This window comes from Drosophila albomicans, chromosome 2R (assembly GCF_009650485.2).
Source record: "Drosophila albomicans strain 15112-1751.03 chromosome 2R, ASM965048v2, whole genome shotgun sequence".
NCBI classification, from domain to species: domain Eukaryota; kingdom Metazoa; phylum Arthropoda; class Insecta; order Diptera; family Drosophilidae; genus Drosophila; species Drosophila albomicans.
Window position 1 is genome coordinate 31,375,715 of NC_047631.2, and position 18,908 is coordinate 31,394,622.

The window sequence follows — 18,908 nt, forward strand, 5'->3', positions numbered from 1 at the left end:
CTTCTCCCCATTTGCATCAGTGTCCTGTCCTGTCCAACTGAATGCACAACTAATGTGCTCATAATAAAATGAAATTCGCTAATGTTGTTAATGCGCTTCGTTGCGGCACAACCCGCTAAGTACACACACTCACACTCACACACACCCTAACACCCACACTCCTATTTTCCATATGGAGTTGTGCTCCTATTCTATGGGATTTATGGGGTTTGAGGTATTCGGTTTTGGGTTTTTGGGGTTTTTGCCATCATGCGAGAGACCAATTTATGTGTTTGATCTGTTCATGCTACGTTGAGCTCTGTTGCACAGAACAAGCAGCCAGACAGTCAGATGTTGGCAAAGCCTTATCTCTGCCGCATGCAAATTAGACAAGCACGAATATGTTCATAATACTGTTTACATATTTAACTGACAATCTGTCAGCTTTTATCGCAAAACGCAATCCACAAATTTAAGTTAGTTTTTTTTTGTGTCAGACAAAAAGCAATAAAAAATTTATAAAATTCAATGATAACTTTAGAATAAATGATGGCGAAAATCTGTTTAATGATAACTATATCAAAATTTAGTACAGCTTTAGAATAAATTATGGCGGATAAATATTTAATGACAAGTATATTATTAAAATTTTAATAGAAGTAGTTCAAAAAGCAAACTTTTATATTTGATGTATGAAGAGTTAACTTAAACTGAGCATCATTAAATGCTTCAAATCATTGTGATGGAATTAAATGCAAGCTTTTCTTTTCTTGTCACAAAATACTATAAAATTTCTTACTACTTTAGAATTAATGATGGCGAAAATATGTTTAATGATAAATACCAAAAAAGTCTGTACTGCTTTAGAATAAATGATGACGAAAATCTATTTAATGATAAGTACATTATTTAAATTTAAATAGAAGAAGTTCATAAAGCAGATTTGTTTGTGTGAAGAGTTAATTTAAACTGAGCAAAATATTCCCAACATCATTAAAAGTTTCAAATCTGTATTTAAATGCGAGTTATGCTTTTCAAAGTCAAACAAAAATACTAAGTACTTTAAAGGCAACTAAATCAAGTAAAGTCTATACATTAAAGTGTAGGTAAAATGATGCTGCAACTTTACTTTAAATATAAGAAAAATCTTGAGTGAAACAAGAGTGACACAAATGTAAGACAGCAAGGTGACGGAAAATGTAATTGATATATGTATGTATAGTGTGTAGTAAAATGTATACACTCTCTTTTTTTTCAACCCGTCGCTCGCTTGGACAGCAAGCAAGTCGAGCTATTTGCTGAGCTATTATAATATTCCGAGGTAATTGCTGCAGTTTTTATAGCCGTGCTGCACTCTGCAGAATTTAAGAAGCTTAAAAGCAAAATAAGAAACGAAGAACTCAAAAGGTTGCATTTATGTGGACACGATGTGGGTTGGCGGCAGCGGAAATGGCTAGTTGCGATGCTTCAGCTTCATGTGCTTGCCAAGGACTTTGCACGAATAATTCATGTACAGTGCAATGCACACATACTCGTAGACAGAGAAGAAGACAAACTACTCGTACATAGCGATACTTACCCAGAAATGCTGGAATGGCGCCCATGGGCATCACAAACAGACTGACAAGCAGATCGGCGATGGCCAGCGAGAACAGAAAATAGTTGGTCACATTCTGCAGCTTGCGATCCAAGGCGACAGCGAGACACACGAGAATATTGCCTAAACCGCCGGCAAAGATGAAAAACACGACGAAAAGAAAGAGCCAATCGTAACCGTGTGGCGTATAGTCGAATATACTTCTGGCAATGACAATGTCGCTGTCGGTAGTTGTTGCTGTTGCCGCAGACGTGGTCGTGGTGGTTAGAGCCGTGTCCGAGAGCGTATAGTTGGACAGTATCATGTCGAGGCTGGCGGTCACATTGCTGACAGTCTGGTTGCCAAGGCTGCCAGTGACATTGTTGGCCAGTTCGGTTAGGTTCAGCCACGACCAGAGGCCATCGCCCAGTTCAATGTGATAGTCGTACAATGTTGTCGTGGCACTCACATCAACATCAGCCACATCGCCAGCTGTGCTCAGCAGCTCCTGTTGCAGCTGACAGAGTAGAGTTTGCTGCTGCTGTTGTTCGTTGCAGACGAGCAGACTGCGTTGTCGATTGCATTGGGCACTAAAACTAAGCGTATCACTCACATTATCACTAACGGCCTCGATGATTGCCAGTTGAAATTGCGCATACGCCTCGTGTGGCGGCCTCAACAGTTGTGTCTCTAGCGCACAGGATGTTGCCCACTCCTGCTGCTCTTCCTCGTTGTTGTTGCTGTTGCTGTTGCATGCATAGAATGCCTTCTCCTCGTCTCTCTCAAATGCTTGCAAGCTACAATGGAATGTTGTCGTCGTGCTGTTGCTGTTGTGGGTGTTGCTGTTGCTGTCCCTGTTGTTGTAGTTGTCGTTGGCACTTTGGGCTGCCTCGCAGTTAATGAAAGGTTGCCAAAGTTTGTGCTCTGCCACACGACAATTGAAGTCACGTGTGGCAACTGTGTATGTTGCATCTGTAGCTGTTGGTGTTGCTGTTGCATCTGTTGCAGTTGTCGTTGTTGTTGCTGTTGTTGGTCCATGACCAGCCTCGCTTTGCATCTCCATTTCATTCTAAAGCTGTGTGGCGTGTGCTTAATGACAACAACAACTTGTTATCCTTGTTGTTGTTGTTGCTGCTGCTCGTATGTTGTCCTTGCTATTATTGTCTGCAAGAGATTGAAAAACATAATTTAAAATAATGCATAATTGTAATGCTACCTGCACACTCACACACACACACACACTCTCAACATACTTGACTACTATATATAGCCTGGCTGGCAACGAGAAATCCAACATTTTCTAATTAGTCGCAAATAAATGGTTTCGCAAATTGTGTGCGACATGTTTTGTGGTCGACACCACAGCAAATCCGCTACCAACTTTGTTTAATTAGCCACCGAGGATGCAAATGCAAATGCCACTGCGACTATTTACATATACAAATCTACATACACAGAGAGACTAAGTCAGTGCGGGTTTTCAAAAAACAGAACAATGCTGATTGCAAATGTATTTTTATTAACTGCAAATGTTTTTAGACTATATTTAAATTTATTTGCATATAGCATTTACATTTATTTTAATAAAGAATACAATTTTTATTATTAATGTTTTTCAATTTTTTATTATAGTTTCTTATTTAAATGGTCTTGATTCCAAGTATTTGGCTATACTATAATTCCAATTATGAATTATTGACTTATTGTTCTCTAAGCGATATTAGCTATTTAGTTTTTGACTGACATTAAATACTTTTAGGTTACTTACATATGTGTCTTTATTTTCTAAACAAAGTAACACTTTGAGTATAATGAAATATTTAATGCAATTTATGAGACTTAACACACCACTCAATAAGTTCCCGGCAGTAAGAGGGAAAAACACATTTTTTTCTAAAAACTTACTTTTATTCATCAATATAGTTTCCATCTAAGGCTATGCTGATTGCAAATGTATTTATATTAACAGTAAATGTTTCTAGACTATAATTACATATAGCATTTAAATTAATTTGAATAAAGAATACAATTTTTATTTTTAATGTTTTTTAATTTTTTATTATTATTATTACTATTAAAATGGTCTGGATTGCAAGTATTTGTGACTTATTGAGCTCTAAGCGATATCGGCTATTTAGTTTTTGACTGATATTCAATACTATTAGAATAAATATGTGTCTTTATTTTGTAATCAAATATAAAATTAAATATTTAATTTAATATATGAGACTTAATCTTAAATTCGAGCTTGTTTTCTCGCTGTGCATGGATGTGTGTCCTGCTGTTTATTTATATGGGTATGTATTAATGTTTTTTCGCATGTTTACACGTTGCTGTCAATAGCTGGAGCATGACACGCTCAATGGCGCTGCACTTGCTGTTGCTGTTGCTGCTGCTGTTGCTGTTGCTGTTGCCGTTGCCTAGTTGCAGTTGCATCACCATTCCAGTTGCACCACCAACGGCAGCAACAACAGCAGTAACGGCAGCTTCCGTCAGTCGTCAGAATGTCAGTTGCTGCTGCTGCTGCTGTGAATGGCATTTCAACAAAAGGACAGCTCTCATTGACGGCGTCGGCGCGGCTTTTGTTTACCGTTGGCATCGACTGCTGTCAGCTGTCGCCAGTTTCGCCAGCCTCACGGACTGGCTGCCGTTGTCCATGATGTGTTTGCTGCTGTTGCATGCAACACCCACGCGCCTAAAATGCTTTTTGTTTGGCATTTGCATTGGCAGCTCGGCAATTTTGCGCTGCTGTGCGACCCTTTTGCTTTCACTGATAATGAGCTCACACACACACACACCAGTAAGTAGTACACCCACACCCACATGCACACTCACACTCACACCTAAACACACACTTAGCTAGCTCAGCATAGCTAGCTCGACACTTGGCGACTTCTCGCTGCATAAAGGGTTAATTAAAAATGCACCAGGCCACAACAAGATTTATGCAAATGCTGTTGCCACAGCTGCGTGACACTGGCCTGCCACACTTCTTCTTCTGCTTTTCCGCAGCTGCTTTGCCACTTTCTGGTTTAATAAATTTCAATTAAATTGCGCTGCGCTTAAAGTTTTGCCCACAAATTGTATCGCAACGTTCTGAGAGCATGCCGCATCGTGGCTCAATAAACCACGTTGCAATATATTGTTGTAATATTTTTTGATCACAAAATATTTGCCAAACTATTTTCCATGCGGCGAGTGCGGGCTGGCATTGGGTGGGATGGGTGGCACATGTGGCATGCGGCATGTGGCATGTGGCAGCAGCAGAGTGCCGCTAAAAAGCGCATTCAGTATGCAAGTGATTTGGCCAATCAACCGCAACAAAGGCAGCGTTGTTGAGTGCTCGGGGGCGTGGCGTGGCCATCAAACAGCAGTCATCGCACACACACATACACACACACATACATACACACTCTCACACACACATGCAGAGTCGCTTGTTCTCTGGGCAACCCCGACATTTGCAATTTGGCGTTTGGTAAAATGAAAAATTTTTTGCTTTTGTCAAAAATGAAAATAAATGGAACGCACTTTGTTCGCCTTTCATACACTACACTTCGCTCGAGCAGCGGATGGCAAACAATTTGAATGTGGCACATGGCAAGCTGCAACATGCATGCTCTGGAATAACGCATACAAAGACTTTTTGCGTTATCTTTGATTATGCTTAAGGCAAGCTATGCATACTTATTTTGACATGGAATTAAATTGTAATTGAAAATGCGTATCGAGGTATGCAAATACGCATGAATGTATCACTCAGTTTGTTATGCATAATATTATCAGATTAGAGCAAAAAATAAATTGGGCAATGAGTAAAAGAGAAATGACATCAAAATTTTAATAAAATTTTTCGTGCATTTTTGGGAGATTATTTTTTGCATCTTGGTTTGAGGATTCCAAATTTACTTTTAAATGTAGCTAAAACTATTTAAAGATTAAGTAGATATTGTGGTGGAATAAGGCTGCAAGTTTATCGGTCTTTAATTAATAAAAAATATAAATATATAGTACTATTTTTTATATAATATTCACAAATAAGAAAATGGGCAAAACTTCGTTAACTTCATTTGCTAAAAGAATTATAAAACTATAGTACTCTTTTTTATTTAAGTGGCAATAATTTATGTCTTTATTAGCTGAAAATATTTCGGAGCTGAAATTATATATCATATTTAAAAACTGAGTGGAGATGAGACGAGGAATATTTATCATTCATTTCTCTTTCTTGAGTGTTTCTAAAACTAATTCTAAATCAAGTTAAAATTATTTTGTAATTTAAATAATAATCATATGTATAATAGGTACAATTGTATGCATTTCTTGCTCTATTATTATTATTGATAATAAACTCTATTATATTTAGAATGGATCTAATAAGTTTACGAAATTTCCAAATATTATTGATTTTCAAAAACGCACATCTTAATACCTCGCCATTTTCATTCCTAATTAAAAGCTTTACTTCATTTAAAATAAACAATCAACAATTCCTCTCACACATTAGAGCATTTAAAATTCGTTTGTTGAGTGCTTTCCGCTTAGAGTATTTTTGGTTAGCCGCAGCAGTGTGTTTGTAATTCGCAATTTTGTTTAGCAGCTGCTGCGGTTTCGCTGGCAGTGAAAGTTATTTTTGATTGGATTTGCGCTCGAATGCAAACTGATGGCAGACTGATGCAGACGGCGGAAGTTCGCCAGGTCACCAGCAGGTAATCTGGTGACAAGACCAGCTGACATTTTACTCGATCCCAATGGGTTGGACACTTGACTAGTCTTCACTGTTCGCCTGCCAGTGGCAGACGAGCTCTAAACATAAGGAGTTGCGACGGGGTCGCCAGCAAAACGCTGCTCCACTCGTATGCATATATAATGTGCTTGCTTTGACAGCACTCTCGTCGACTTAATTTGAGTGGCGGCCACAATCATGTGCCTACTCCTCTTCACCTCCTCGCCTTTCTCTCTCTCTCTCTCTGTTTACTCGCTCTAAAGTCAGGGAGTGGAGGCAACAGCCGGGGGCTTTAATGATGTCTCGCTGCAATTTAAAGTCCGGCTGCAAAGGCAACTACTTGGCCTGTCCTGGTTTCACTTTTCCACCTTCTTCTGTTTGTTGTTTGCTATCCCTATGTGTATGTGTGTGTGTGTGTGTGTGTGTGTGTGTGTGTTTGTGGATGGCGCTTTAATGAGTCGCCGTCAGGCAAACAGCAGCGAGCAACGAGCAGCGGCCAACTTTTGTTTGATTGTTGCAAACTGGCTGCAGCAACAGTCGGGACAAAAAGTCAAAGTGCAAAAGGAGATGCGACCAAGCGCCCCAAAACACACACACACACACACACATGCAAAGTACTTAGTCAGTGTGTGTTGCTGTAGTGTGGCATAATTAAGCCGCTCGTCTATGTGTCACAGCTGAAAATAATGATGCAGCTCTTCATCAGCTGCAGTCCCACAACAAATCAACTTGAAATTCCATTGAGAATGTTCCCAGAATTCGTGTTACAAAGCCTGAGCTGCAGCTCGTTAGAATTAGATGACAAAGTTGCCTTTATTAAAGGACACACCAAATTATTGAAAACAAGAAAGGAAGCTACAGTCGAGTGTGCTCGACTGTGAGATACCTGAAACAGCAAAACTGAGCGGTATTCATTTTAAAATATATCAGCACCAAAACCTAACCCTAAAAATATACCAAAAGTTATACTTAAACAAGTAAGAAAGTTACAGTCGAGTGTTCTCGACTGTGAGATACCCGCTACCCATTTTTTAATAAAGGCAAAATATTGCGGTATGATTTTCAAAATATATCGAAAATACTTTAAAAATACTAAAAATATACTAAATGGTATGTTTGGTACATATATCGATATAGTACACCATTCAAAATATACCATATACGGCACAATATACCAGATTGTCAGCCAAAGCAACTAAGAGCCCTAGTAAGTGGGCGATTTTGCCCATACAAAAGTATTTCTTTAATAACTCCCAAAATTTTTATCTGATCGCAACCAAATTTTCAGGAATCATAACTACTACAGTAATTATTGTATATACCAAAATTCTATCTTTTAAATTAGGCTTGTTTTTTTTTTGATTTTGCGGGGGCGGATGTGGGCGTGGCAAAAATTTGAAACAAACTTGATCTGCGTGCAGAAATAACAAATGCTGTCGAAAAAAAATTATAGCTCTATCTCTTATAGTCTCTGAGATCCAGTGTTTCATACGGAAGGACGGACAGACGGACAGACACACAGACGGACGGACGGACATGGCTATATCGTCTCGGCTGTTGACGCTGATCAAGAATATATAATATATACTTTATAGGGTCGGAAATGCCTCCTTCTACCTGTTACATACATTTCCTGCCGGCACAAAGTTATAATACCCTTCTACCCTATGGGTAGCGGGTATAAATATACCAAGGTGTGCAATATATAGGATCGGAGTTGCCTTCTTCTGTCTGTAACACATTTCCTGCAGGCACAAAGTTATAATACCCTTCTATACTATGGGTAGCGGGTATTAAACTAATAAGCATCAATAACAAAATTCGTTAATTATGGCGTATTTATTCTTGTGCGTTTAATTATAGATTTGTATTTACCTTAAATGAAATGAATATATATCATATTGTTGACTGTTATTAAATGCATTGAATGCATTTCAAATGCCAAGCTACGTGCGGAATTAAAGTGATTGGAATTACCGAAAGTTTAAATCGTCGTATACGCAATATATGCGCTGCGCTTAAAGAGAGATTTTTCGACCGCAGTTAGAAAATGAATACCATAGAAAGCCATTTCATGGTGCGGAAAACACGCAGCCCGTGACAGCCATAATAACAATAAAGCGAGTGGGAAGCGAGAGAATATAAACTACAGCGAAAACAGGAAAAATAATATTTGCATGAAACACAATATTTGTTGATACTCGCTAGCTTTTTATATGTTTTTTTTTTGCATTAAAACTTTTTAAATGCGAGTGAGTATTTTGTGAGCGTTAAGTTATTTTTAGCTTTTTTTATTGAGATGTGCACTCAACAGGAAACCGAGCGAGTCTTATCGCTTAACGAAGATCAAGATCAATTGCAAGATCTATTTGCTATACCGAGCTATCGAGCTATCGAGCTGTTGGCCAACTGTGTTGACATTGCATTTGCATTTGCACGAGTTGTTGTTGTTGTTGGCGTCAGTCGTGTGTGGCTTAATTTGTGGTTAATTATGTAATTAATTATTAACGGTGCACTGCATTTGCTGCGTTGCGGTTGACTTGCATTTCAAGCGGCTTAAACTGGCGCTGCATTGTCAACATTTTATGGTCATGTTCAGTTAGTTGCACATACAAGATGTTGCCAACACGCCCCCAACAGCCAACGACGACAGCCAGTTGGCTTCAATTACACAAATAAATTGCTGCTCATTTGGCGAAGCGAAACGAAACAGAACGAAACGTAAAGCCCAAACACATCAGCATTAACACTTTGCTAGCGACCCAAAAAAAGGGGGAACAAAAAAGGAAAAATGATTGCAAATTATTAATAAAAGACGCGCGTTCGGAGACGCCAACAAAAACAACAACAACAACAACAACGAGCTTAATTGCAACTTGTCCAGGCGTTGTGATTTGTCAAAAGTGTCGCCGCTGCGTCAGAACTCATCAATTATACAATGTCCGACAGTGAAATTGCCGAGAAATTTGTGTGAAAACTTCATTAAGCGGCGCGTCGCATCGCCCCAACAACAACAACAACAAATACAACACGGACAACAAAATGCCTTCAAGTTACTTGGCTATGAGGTCCTCCGCCTAGCTGGTTTTGCGGACTACGCCTAGCAGGCAGTTAATGAAGAGAAATGGCCAAAAGTGTTTTATAAATGTTTGCCCTAACGGTCGACTGCTGAGCTGGTCTAACAACTTTCCCATAGACTATGTCTTTGCCTCTCTCTGTGTGTGTGTGTGTGTGCATAAGTATTCTGAGGCAGCTGCAACTTTCGACATATTTTGTGCAAAGAAAATAGTTGCATTAAGAGCAAAGTTTGCCACAGAATATGGCGACAACGTTGTTTGTCTTGCTTTAAGAACACGTTGCTTGGCACGAAATTTGCTAATAACTCGTGTGCTTTTATGGCGATGCTCAGCGAAAGATACGGAATGTTACGAGCAATGTCGGCCATATCTTAATAGATATATAGAGAGATATATATATGCATGGCTATTAATCCCGGTCTGTCAGTCAATTATACTACTGATACGACGCGACGCTCTTTGACCCGGGGTTCAAATCGAAAAATGTGAGTCCCCTGACAGTCGAGAGTCTCTCTTTGTCTTGCCATAAATATGCCAGGCACGCTGGAGAGCAATAGACGGCATCAACGAGACGGCCAAAGTATTGCCAGCTGTCAACAGTCGAATATCTATATTTATTTGCAGCTAGCGAATAATAAAAATATCAATGCAATGAACCGAATATATTTTGACAATCTAAATGGTGAATTTGCATTTGGCTAAATGCAAATACAAAAGAATTTAATACACACATTGAATTCGACCAATTATGAATTTCCTCTTCAATGCTTTTGCTTTTTGGTGTCAAATTGATTTTGTGTGACAAAAACAAACACGAAAAATCAGTTTGCATTGTAATTCGTTGCATTTAGAAAACAAAACTTGATTTGTTTGTAGCCATCAACTCGATCAAAGCACATCAAGAGTATGATTTTTGTCATTGGTCAGCGACGAGTGTTCAATCTATAGCTGCAGCTGGCGGCACTTGACCTCGACTATTCTGGGTGAGGAGGGGAGACTTAGTGGGCATAGTCGACTTAAAGGCTGACAACTGGAATTTAATTCGAGCAATTTGCATAATTATTAACAAGTTTTTAGTGGCAAGCATTAAATCTCTGCTCTGATTTCCCTCGACTATGTAGAGTAATCATTTTTTTGTTTTGTTTGCTTTTTTTTTTTGGCAACTTTTGTGAGTCACAGATTGGTGGCCATTTATTATTTTGTGTGCACAGATTTACGGTCGAGAACTTGAAACTGCCTTGCAGAAAGCACACATACGAACCGCAAGAAGTTCGCTTTGATTTACTGACGACTGCAACTTGAAACTGAATTCTGAAACTTGCCGCAATTTTCAACAGTTTTACAAGTGCTTCGGGGGCATTAAGTACATGTATACACTGCTGGCTGTCTGACAGCTACCGGTTGTGGTGAAAACAATTGAAAACTCTAGCCATAAATCTCAAAAAGAACGACTATAAACTACAGATAGCTAGCTCTGCCTGCTCTCAACACAGAGTACAAAGATTAGTCAGTCAAAAAAAAAACAAGATAGAAAACAAAAACAAAAATCGACAAATCAACTCAAACATTCACTCAGCCATTGTTTGCAATTCATTGAGAATTGGCAATGACAGGTAGGCCAAATTCCAAATGCAAACGGCATATTCGCGCGCAACATTGCTCATACGCCACGTATTCATAAAAAAAACGCGCGCAGAAAAAAGAAAATAGCCCATATCGGCGCGTGTTTGTGTTTTCTGTTTTTTTTTTTTCTCTCGTTGTTGTCATTCATGTTTTTTGGCTTCTGTGTTCTTTTTGATTATATTGTTTGCTGGCACTTAGCCAAGGTTAAAAAACAAAAAAAAAGAGCAAGTGGTCGACGCATGCATACAAAAATATTCAGCCTAGTTTATTCGGCCCTTTTATCGACGCCCGCAGGCATGAAACTAACAAGTAGTCGACACACACACACACACACATGTGAAAGTAATAAATTTAAATAAAAATCAAATGATTTACGACATTACAACACACACACACAGGCATAAAAACATCAACACGCAGTCGTATATCAAACGAAATGTAATATATATAATATTTAGATTTACAAGCAATTAAATTCCAATTACAGCCATTAAATGAGCAATCCAATCAATTAGGCTTGTCACATTCTGTTTGTGTGTGTGTGGTTTTCGTTTGACAAATGCATCACTTGTAGCATTGATAAGGATAAGCACTTGCTTGGGGTTAGATTTGTGAGCAATTATAAGCAAATGCGTACAATGTTGTGATTTTATTAAGGTTAACAGATTTTCAATTTTCATGGTAAAATGTCCATTAGATAAATCATAATGATTTAAGGCGCCATAATTTAATAAACATTGCTATTCTCTTAGTATTATTTTGAATAGAGAAATTCATACTACACTGAAAATAAAGATCAATTTCCAAAATCAAGAACATTCTTAAAAATTTAAATCTTTAAATAAGACCACCTAAAGAACACATTCTAATAGTTAAAATTTATAGTACAATTTAAAAAGACAAATTTCTAAAATCAAGAACATTCGTCTTGAAAATTGAGATCTTAAAATAAGACCACTTTAAGAACTAAATCCTAAAACTAGGAACATTAGTTTGAAAATTGCCAAATTTGAAATTCAAAAAGAACTAAATACTAGATTTAGGTTATACATACATTTCTGTAATCCATTGAAATTTCATTAAAGTTTTTACCTAGCTTTAAGGGTATTCTTTCATTGGATTCTTGAAGTCTATGAGAAGAAGGTCTTGGGTTCAAATGCTGCGCAAATCGATGATAAGTAATTCGTAAATAGATTGATTAACATAAGCTGTATAACTAATTAAATAATAAAATGGTAAACTAATAAATAAATAGTAAAAAAATAATAAAATAATGTAATATTTTTTTATGATTTATAATAAGATTTTTGGTTTTAAAACTATAAGATTTTTCTCTGGTATGAATAAAATTTTCGGACTTATGTTAAATGTACTTGAAATCAAAATGTGTTTCTTATATTTATTTTTCCTAAAACTATACGATTTTTTCCTTTTATTATTAAAAGCTTGGGTTTTATAACAAATGTTTTCAAAATGTGCTTTCTAACATTAGGATTTTTTTGTTATTGACGCACTTTTTAGATCAAAATTATTGGTATTAAGATCAAAATCTTGATTTTATTACATTTTTTTAGTGTATTTATATATGGTACTATAAATAAATGAAAAGAATTCAAAGACTGTAAATAACTCTAATGATAATGCAAAACATATCACAAAGCGCTGAGTGACAAAATGAGACCAATAAAAAATAACGAATCGTTCATTAAGGTTTTCAACAAAGCAAAAGCAATGAAAAAATATATTTTTTAAAATCAAAATCGCATTTTAATTGAAATAAAAAATACGCCCGTATTTGCAGTTTAGATTGTAATTAAATAAAACAACAAACAAATAAAACAAATAAGGTTAGCAAATATGCTCGTTTGGCATTAAAAGTATTTTGCGCAGTGCAACGCATTGAATTTTAAAATAATACACGTAGTATAAATATTATTTATATATACTATATATTTATATCTGATGGTTACACACACATTAGTTCGTCTATTGTTACAGATGTTTTGCGTATCTAGCTGGAAACTATTTGCAGCCATATAAGGCTGCAGCTGGCACGTGCATCGCTCCCCTCCCTTCTCCTCCTCCTCTCTTCTCTTCCGGTTGGGGCACATTTATCGCCTGCATTTACCTGTGCTCAGTGCTCACCGGCAGCGACGGCGGTATCTTAATTGTGCTGTCAATCATTTTGCATATTTGCTCAGAGACAAAATGTTTGATGGCCATCGCGACGGTCGCAGCGTACGCATGGCAAGATAAATTTAAATAAATAAATAAATATAGTATAGATAGGCAATAAAATGTGCATGCGAAGATGTTTGCTGTCAAGTGGCCCGATAAATGCGGTCAACTAAGTAGGATGACAAATCGTCAACGAGGGAAATATTTTCGCATAGTTAGTCACGACAAAAGTCTGAAATTCAATGTTGATTGTTTTGTTCAATTAGCGTGGCACAATATTTATGACTTTTCGATATCCATTCAGCAATTTACACGCCAGCCAATTAAGTGATAAGCCATCAATTAGCCAGAGAGAGAGAGAGAGGGAGAGATCGTGGGAGATCTCAACATCAAATTGCGCATAAGAATTCGCACAATTGCTCAAAGTCAACAGGCAAAAGACGATTAATTACAGACATCACTTAGGCTCGACTACAACTTGTTGTTGTTTGATTTCAGCACTTGATGTTTTGTGTTTGTTTTGATTTGGCATTTTGTTTACCTCGTCACTTTTGATTGGCCAACTCAACGGCACGCAACTGGAATCTTGATATATAGTACAATTTATGCAGCTTTCGATGATGATAACATTTACGATAACGATTAAATTTTTATGTGGCCCGCTGGCAGACATTGAGATCATTGAGAATGGGCGCCATGAATGAATTAAGTTTAATGCAAATACTCATACTCATAATACTGTATTCCCCTAGTAGATATATAAATAACTCGTAAAATATAAATCAACATGTGGAGCGTATAAATTGAAATTGAAATTGAAATATGCCCATGATATATTGTGTGTACAGTTTATATTCTTTTACTATATATTCGCTTATTATTGCAGGCTACACTTAGTCTGCCTGATGATTGCATGTTCAAAATATTTACGAAAGAATTCATTGCGCCCGAAAGTTAATAAAAAGATTAAGTGCGTTTAATTTAATTAATTACGCACGGAGCGTTAAATTGGAATACTAAAGTCTAAAGGTCATTTCGGAAATTGTAAAAATATTTGTATAAAATATATTAATGTCTTTCATTCAGCTTGAGTTATGCGATTAATCGAAAACTATTAAAAAATAAAATCAATATGTATTTTAAAAGTTTCCTTTTTTATCCGATGCTGCAATTAGCTAAGCCATTTGAGCTACATAATCGATCAAAAGTTGATGGCAAACTATTTTAAAAATATTTGTAAAACACATTTTGCTGGCAGGAAAGTACTTGGAACTCGCTTCACAAAATCTGAACAGTTTGGCAAAGTTACTTGCTGACCTCTCACAGCTCACATCGCATCGATTGGGGGACTTCTGGTGGCAACACTTGTGCCACAAGTTGCGATAAGTTGTTCCATGCCTGTTGCTGACAGCACTTAAGCAGCCAAGCAGCCAAACATCCAAACAGCAATAGAGCTTGCGTCAAAAACTTGAGGTAATCAACGGCATTTTATGTTGATTTGCCACTAAAGTTTTACTGGTTCCACTTATCTCAGGGATACTACGTCTATGGCATTTGCCACAAAAGTAAATGACTTTGCATTTCGCCCTAATGACAAAACACACACATCTCTGCCGACACCTTTCACAGGTGTCATTAAAAGTTTTCGCTTAATAGTTTAATTTCCTGACAGGGCTTTAAAGAAAATGTGCGTATAACGTGCGACGGAAACGGAGAAAACTGAGGAAAACCTCAGAAAGGTGCGAGGACATTAAAAAAGGTAAACATTTGATTTTGGTTTGGGGTTTTTCGGTAATAAATCTCTGTCTGACAGTTGTTGTTGCTCATTGTTTTTGCATTTGTTTTGTGTGCGGACAGTTGACTTATTTTACATTTTGTGGTTGCTTAAGTAGCAAACGTTGTTTTTTTTTTTAGTTTCCTCTCAACTAATGAAACACAATACTGCCATATTTGCACTTCATTGTCTCAAGAATACGTATACGCACCTGCTACTATTGTTGTTGTTGTAGTTGCTGTTGTTGCTCGGGCTTTCGTGTCATTTGCTGGCGCATTTAAAACATGACTTCCTTTATCATTTTCATTTTTATGCTCGTGCTATTTGCCTTTCCTTAATTGTTCGTGACTTTGCCTTCTCCCTCTCCTTTTGCTGCTGGCAGCAAACAAAGCTAGCGCAACAAATTTACATTCATGTAATTACGTAATCAACGGCAGTCTGGTTACGAGCTTAGGGGAGAGAGTCAAGAGGGGAGAGGGGAGAGGAAGAGTGTTCGAGAGTGAAGGACACCACGAAGTTTACTTTATGCAGGCGTTGCTTTGATTTCCGCCGGCTTCCTTCCGGTACACCTTATTTACATCGCCATTATTCTTTCTCTTTTCGTTATTTTTTTGCTTCGTTTTTTATTTGTACTTTTCATGTATGTGTAAACACACACGCACACTTGCACACTTGCACACGCACACACACTTTCGAGTTAATTTTTAATTAATTTACATTTGAAATTGTTGTGTGTGCTCTCTAGCTTCTGCTGTTGTTGTTTTTTTCGTTTCTTGCAGTTTAGTTTCGTTTTTTGTGTTGTTTTGTTTTTCTTTTGGATTCTGCTTGATTAACAACCTGCACACGTGCCGACAATTTAAGCAGAGCTAAGCACTTGCAACAATCGTAAAACTATTCTGAATTTAACTAGTTCTCCTTCGCTTCGCTTACACTCCAAATTAGAAGAGACAATTAAAATAAAACTTTGTCAGTGCTCTGCCGATAAATTCTGTGGAAAAGTAAAGAATATTCCTCGAATTTTACGGAAGTCAATTTCTTGTGGCACACCATGAAATTGATATTAAAATTCTCTGGAAATATGATTTATTTTGTGAATTGCAATGGTTTTATTTTCGGTTTATTTTCGCTCCAATTATAGATATTGGTTTCAGTGTTAAGTATTGGTTTTATCATATTTCAAACTAAGTAAATATAGATTCCTGACTTGAGGCTGGAATAAATAGTCTTTCATTCTATTTATACTTCAGTAAATTTAGTAATAGAACTGTTATTAAGCAAATTTTGAAGGTGCTTTTATTTTATGTGTTTTTTTTTTCTCTATATATATTAAATGGGTTTAGTGTTTAATATTGGTTTTTGATATTTTTACAATTAAATGGTTGTAGATGTCTGACATGAGGCAGAGTTTAATACTCTCTCATTATTTTTATACTTTACTAACACAATTCGCATTAAGCAAATTATTATGGTGCTTTTATTATCGGCGTTTTTTGTATATTTTAGTATTTAATAGTATATTTCCAACTATGTAATTATAGAAGTCTGACTTGAGGCTGATATGAATAGTCTCTCCTTCTTTGTATACTTTATTTTAAATACTATAAATTTAGTAATATAATTAGTTAGGAATAGTGCTAAGATGCTTTTATTTTTGGTGTATTTTTGCTCTATTCATAGATATTGGTTTTAGTATTTACAATTGCTTTTAGTATATATCCAACTAAGTAATTGTAGATAACGTAGATGAAAAGTCTCTCATTCTTTTTATGCTTCATTAAATTTAGTAATAGAATTCTTATTAAGAAGATTGCTAAGGTGGTTTTCAAAGTCTTTTGCACTAAGAATTACGTCTAATAATGAACGTTTTATAAGTATGATTAAGTAACGAGGTTGGAACATATTTTTTTGCATTTTTAAATAGTTTTGCAATTATTTTTACAAATTGTTTTGTAATAGAATTTAACTACTCTGTTTTGCTTACAGTACAAAACAAATCTATTGTTGAAAATGAACAAAAGAAGCGAACTGAATAAATTTTAATAAATTAGTTTCAAGCAATTTAGGTAAGCACCTTATATAGCTTTACTCACATATCGACTGCAATACGAGAATGTGGCTCATGATGTCTCATGCATTGCAAAGTCCACACAAATCGCTTTTAGTATATATTATTTTAAACTAATTGCAAATCTCTCGAGCTCGAATTCCCTTCTAATCTCTATAGCAACGTCTGTGTTAGGCCCAAGAATTTGCCTCTTTCTATGTTTGATTTTCCATTTTCAATTCTGTCTGCATAAATGTTATTCCGCAGATAATGAAGAGCACTTTACATTTCAATTAATCTATGTTGATTTTAGAGAGAATTCATCAACTTCACTAGCATTCCTCATTCACTGAGGGGAAATAAATTAATTCATCACTTGGAGCTTTTAAATTTCAAACTTTTCTATTTATAATATTTTCGTTTTTTTAAGTTATTTTTATTTTTAGTTAAAATTGCAACTGTTGATTATGCCAGCAAACAATTCGTTTATTTATTTTTATATATTTATTTTTGTTTCCACCGGAAAGCGTTGCAAATTGGCAAAGTGATTCAACGTCAGGTGAATGCAATTAGTTTGGTTTATTATTTTTTAAATATTATTTTAAGCTGACGAGGTGGCGAAATTTCATTCGTTCTACTTCTTTATGCACTTATCAAATCATTTTTCTATTTATTTTGCAAACATTTTTCGCGCGCAATTTGCAATTTGAAAAGTATTTAGCTTGATTTGATTTTGTGTGGGCACAGTTCGAGCGCTTTTGTTGGCAGGCGAACGCAACGCGGCAAAATTTTAAAACAAACTGACTGTGCGAATTTTCCAAACTGGTCCATTGAGTCTGAAAAGCCAGTGAAAGGCAGTCGCAGTCGCAGTCACAGTCGCTGCTGCTTCGTCGCAGTCGCAGTCGACGTCAACGTTTGCTTTAACGTTTTCCACTCTCTCAGAGAGTCGACAGCTTGCGCTCTCTTTTGTTGGTCGGGTCGAAACGAAACAGAGGGAAATTCTGTTTTTGCGTTTGTTTGGGAAATTTTCTTGGCGCGCAGCAGCTGCTACTTGGCGCCAACTGTGGGGAGGCTCCACACACACACACACACACAATATGGGCCTAAGGGGATTCGTTTGATGGAACGCCAAAGGCGAAGGGGCGGAGTGGGAGAGTGGGAGACCTCCTCAGGCGCCACGTGCGTGCTGCTTTGGCTGTCAACATGGTACGTGCCCAGCGTTGTGGCGATTCATAGAGTGCGGCGTGTGTTTTATGAATGAATAATATGGACACAACGAGCAAAATAATCATTGGTTATTAGTTGAGCAGTTCACGGGCTGCTCTAAGACTCTTACAAAGAGAGAGAGAGAGAGCTGAAGCTCTTGGCTGTTGTGATAATTAAAGTGTTCAACGGAATGAGCTTAGTTTTTAATTGATTTAAAGCATTCTGCGGTGGCTGCCACAATTTGTTTGCTGGGTTTCCCAATTTTCTTTTCTTTTTCGCTTCAATGGAAATTTGCACAATGCCAATCGAAGACCAATGGCAGCTGCTGCCTCTTTTAATGTAATTTATTGAAACGTGCATTGGTTGCGCTTCGCTATTGAAAAGCGCCAAAAAAAAAAAAAAGAAGAAGTTTGGCGTGTCAACCAAAGGTACATACCTTTATATACTCTGAACAGGCAGTTGTATATAGTGAAGGTACGTTGATGTGTATTTTATGAACGTGTTTGGAATTTGATGGGCTGTTTTGTTAAATTTTTTTTTTTGTGCTCGCCTCTCGTTCTTTGCCTTTGGCATAGATATGAACATATTTTGCTTGCTTTATAACTGTATTTAATAGCTCACACAATGCACGGACTGCGTATACGTAACTTGCCACAAAGCAAATGAAGGATTTGCTTGCCTTTTCGCAGCGCACAAAAGTGGACCATAACTTGTATTTACTCGGG

The 18,908-nt window shown here is 36.8% G+C and overlaps 1 protein-coding gene across 3 annotated transcripts in view; it reads right to left on the reverse strand.

Moving 5' to 3' along the window:
• LOC117576611 (5-hydroxytryptamine receptor 2B) overlaps positions 1 to 17,337 on the reverse strand; it is a 27,797-nt gene extending 10,460 nt beyond the window's left edge. For 2 of the 3 annotated variants that reach the window (XM_052007326.1, XM_034261512.2), the window contains exons 1-2: positions 17,024 to 17,337; positions 1,559 to 2,719 (exon numbers count right to left, since the gene is read on the reverse strand). In XM_052007326.1, coding sequence (XP_051863286.1) covers positions 1,559 to 2,618 — 1,060 coding nt within the window. In that variant the 5' untranslated portion in view covers positions 2,619 to 2,719; positions 17,024 to 17,337. Of the gene's footprint in view, positions 1 to 1,558; positions 2,720 to 15,144; positions 15,244 to 17,023 lie in introns of those variants that run through there. The other variant, XM_034261511.2, reaches the window with a different exon arrangement.
• Between the last annotated feature and the right edge of the window lie 1,571 nt (positions 17,338 to 18,908).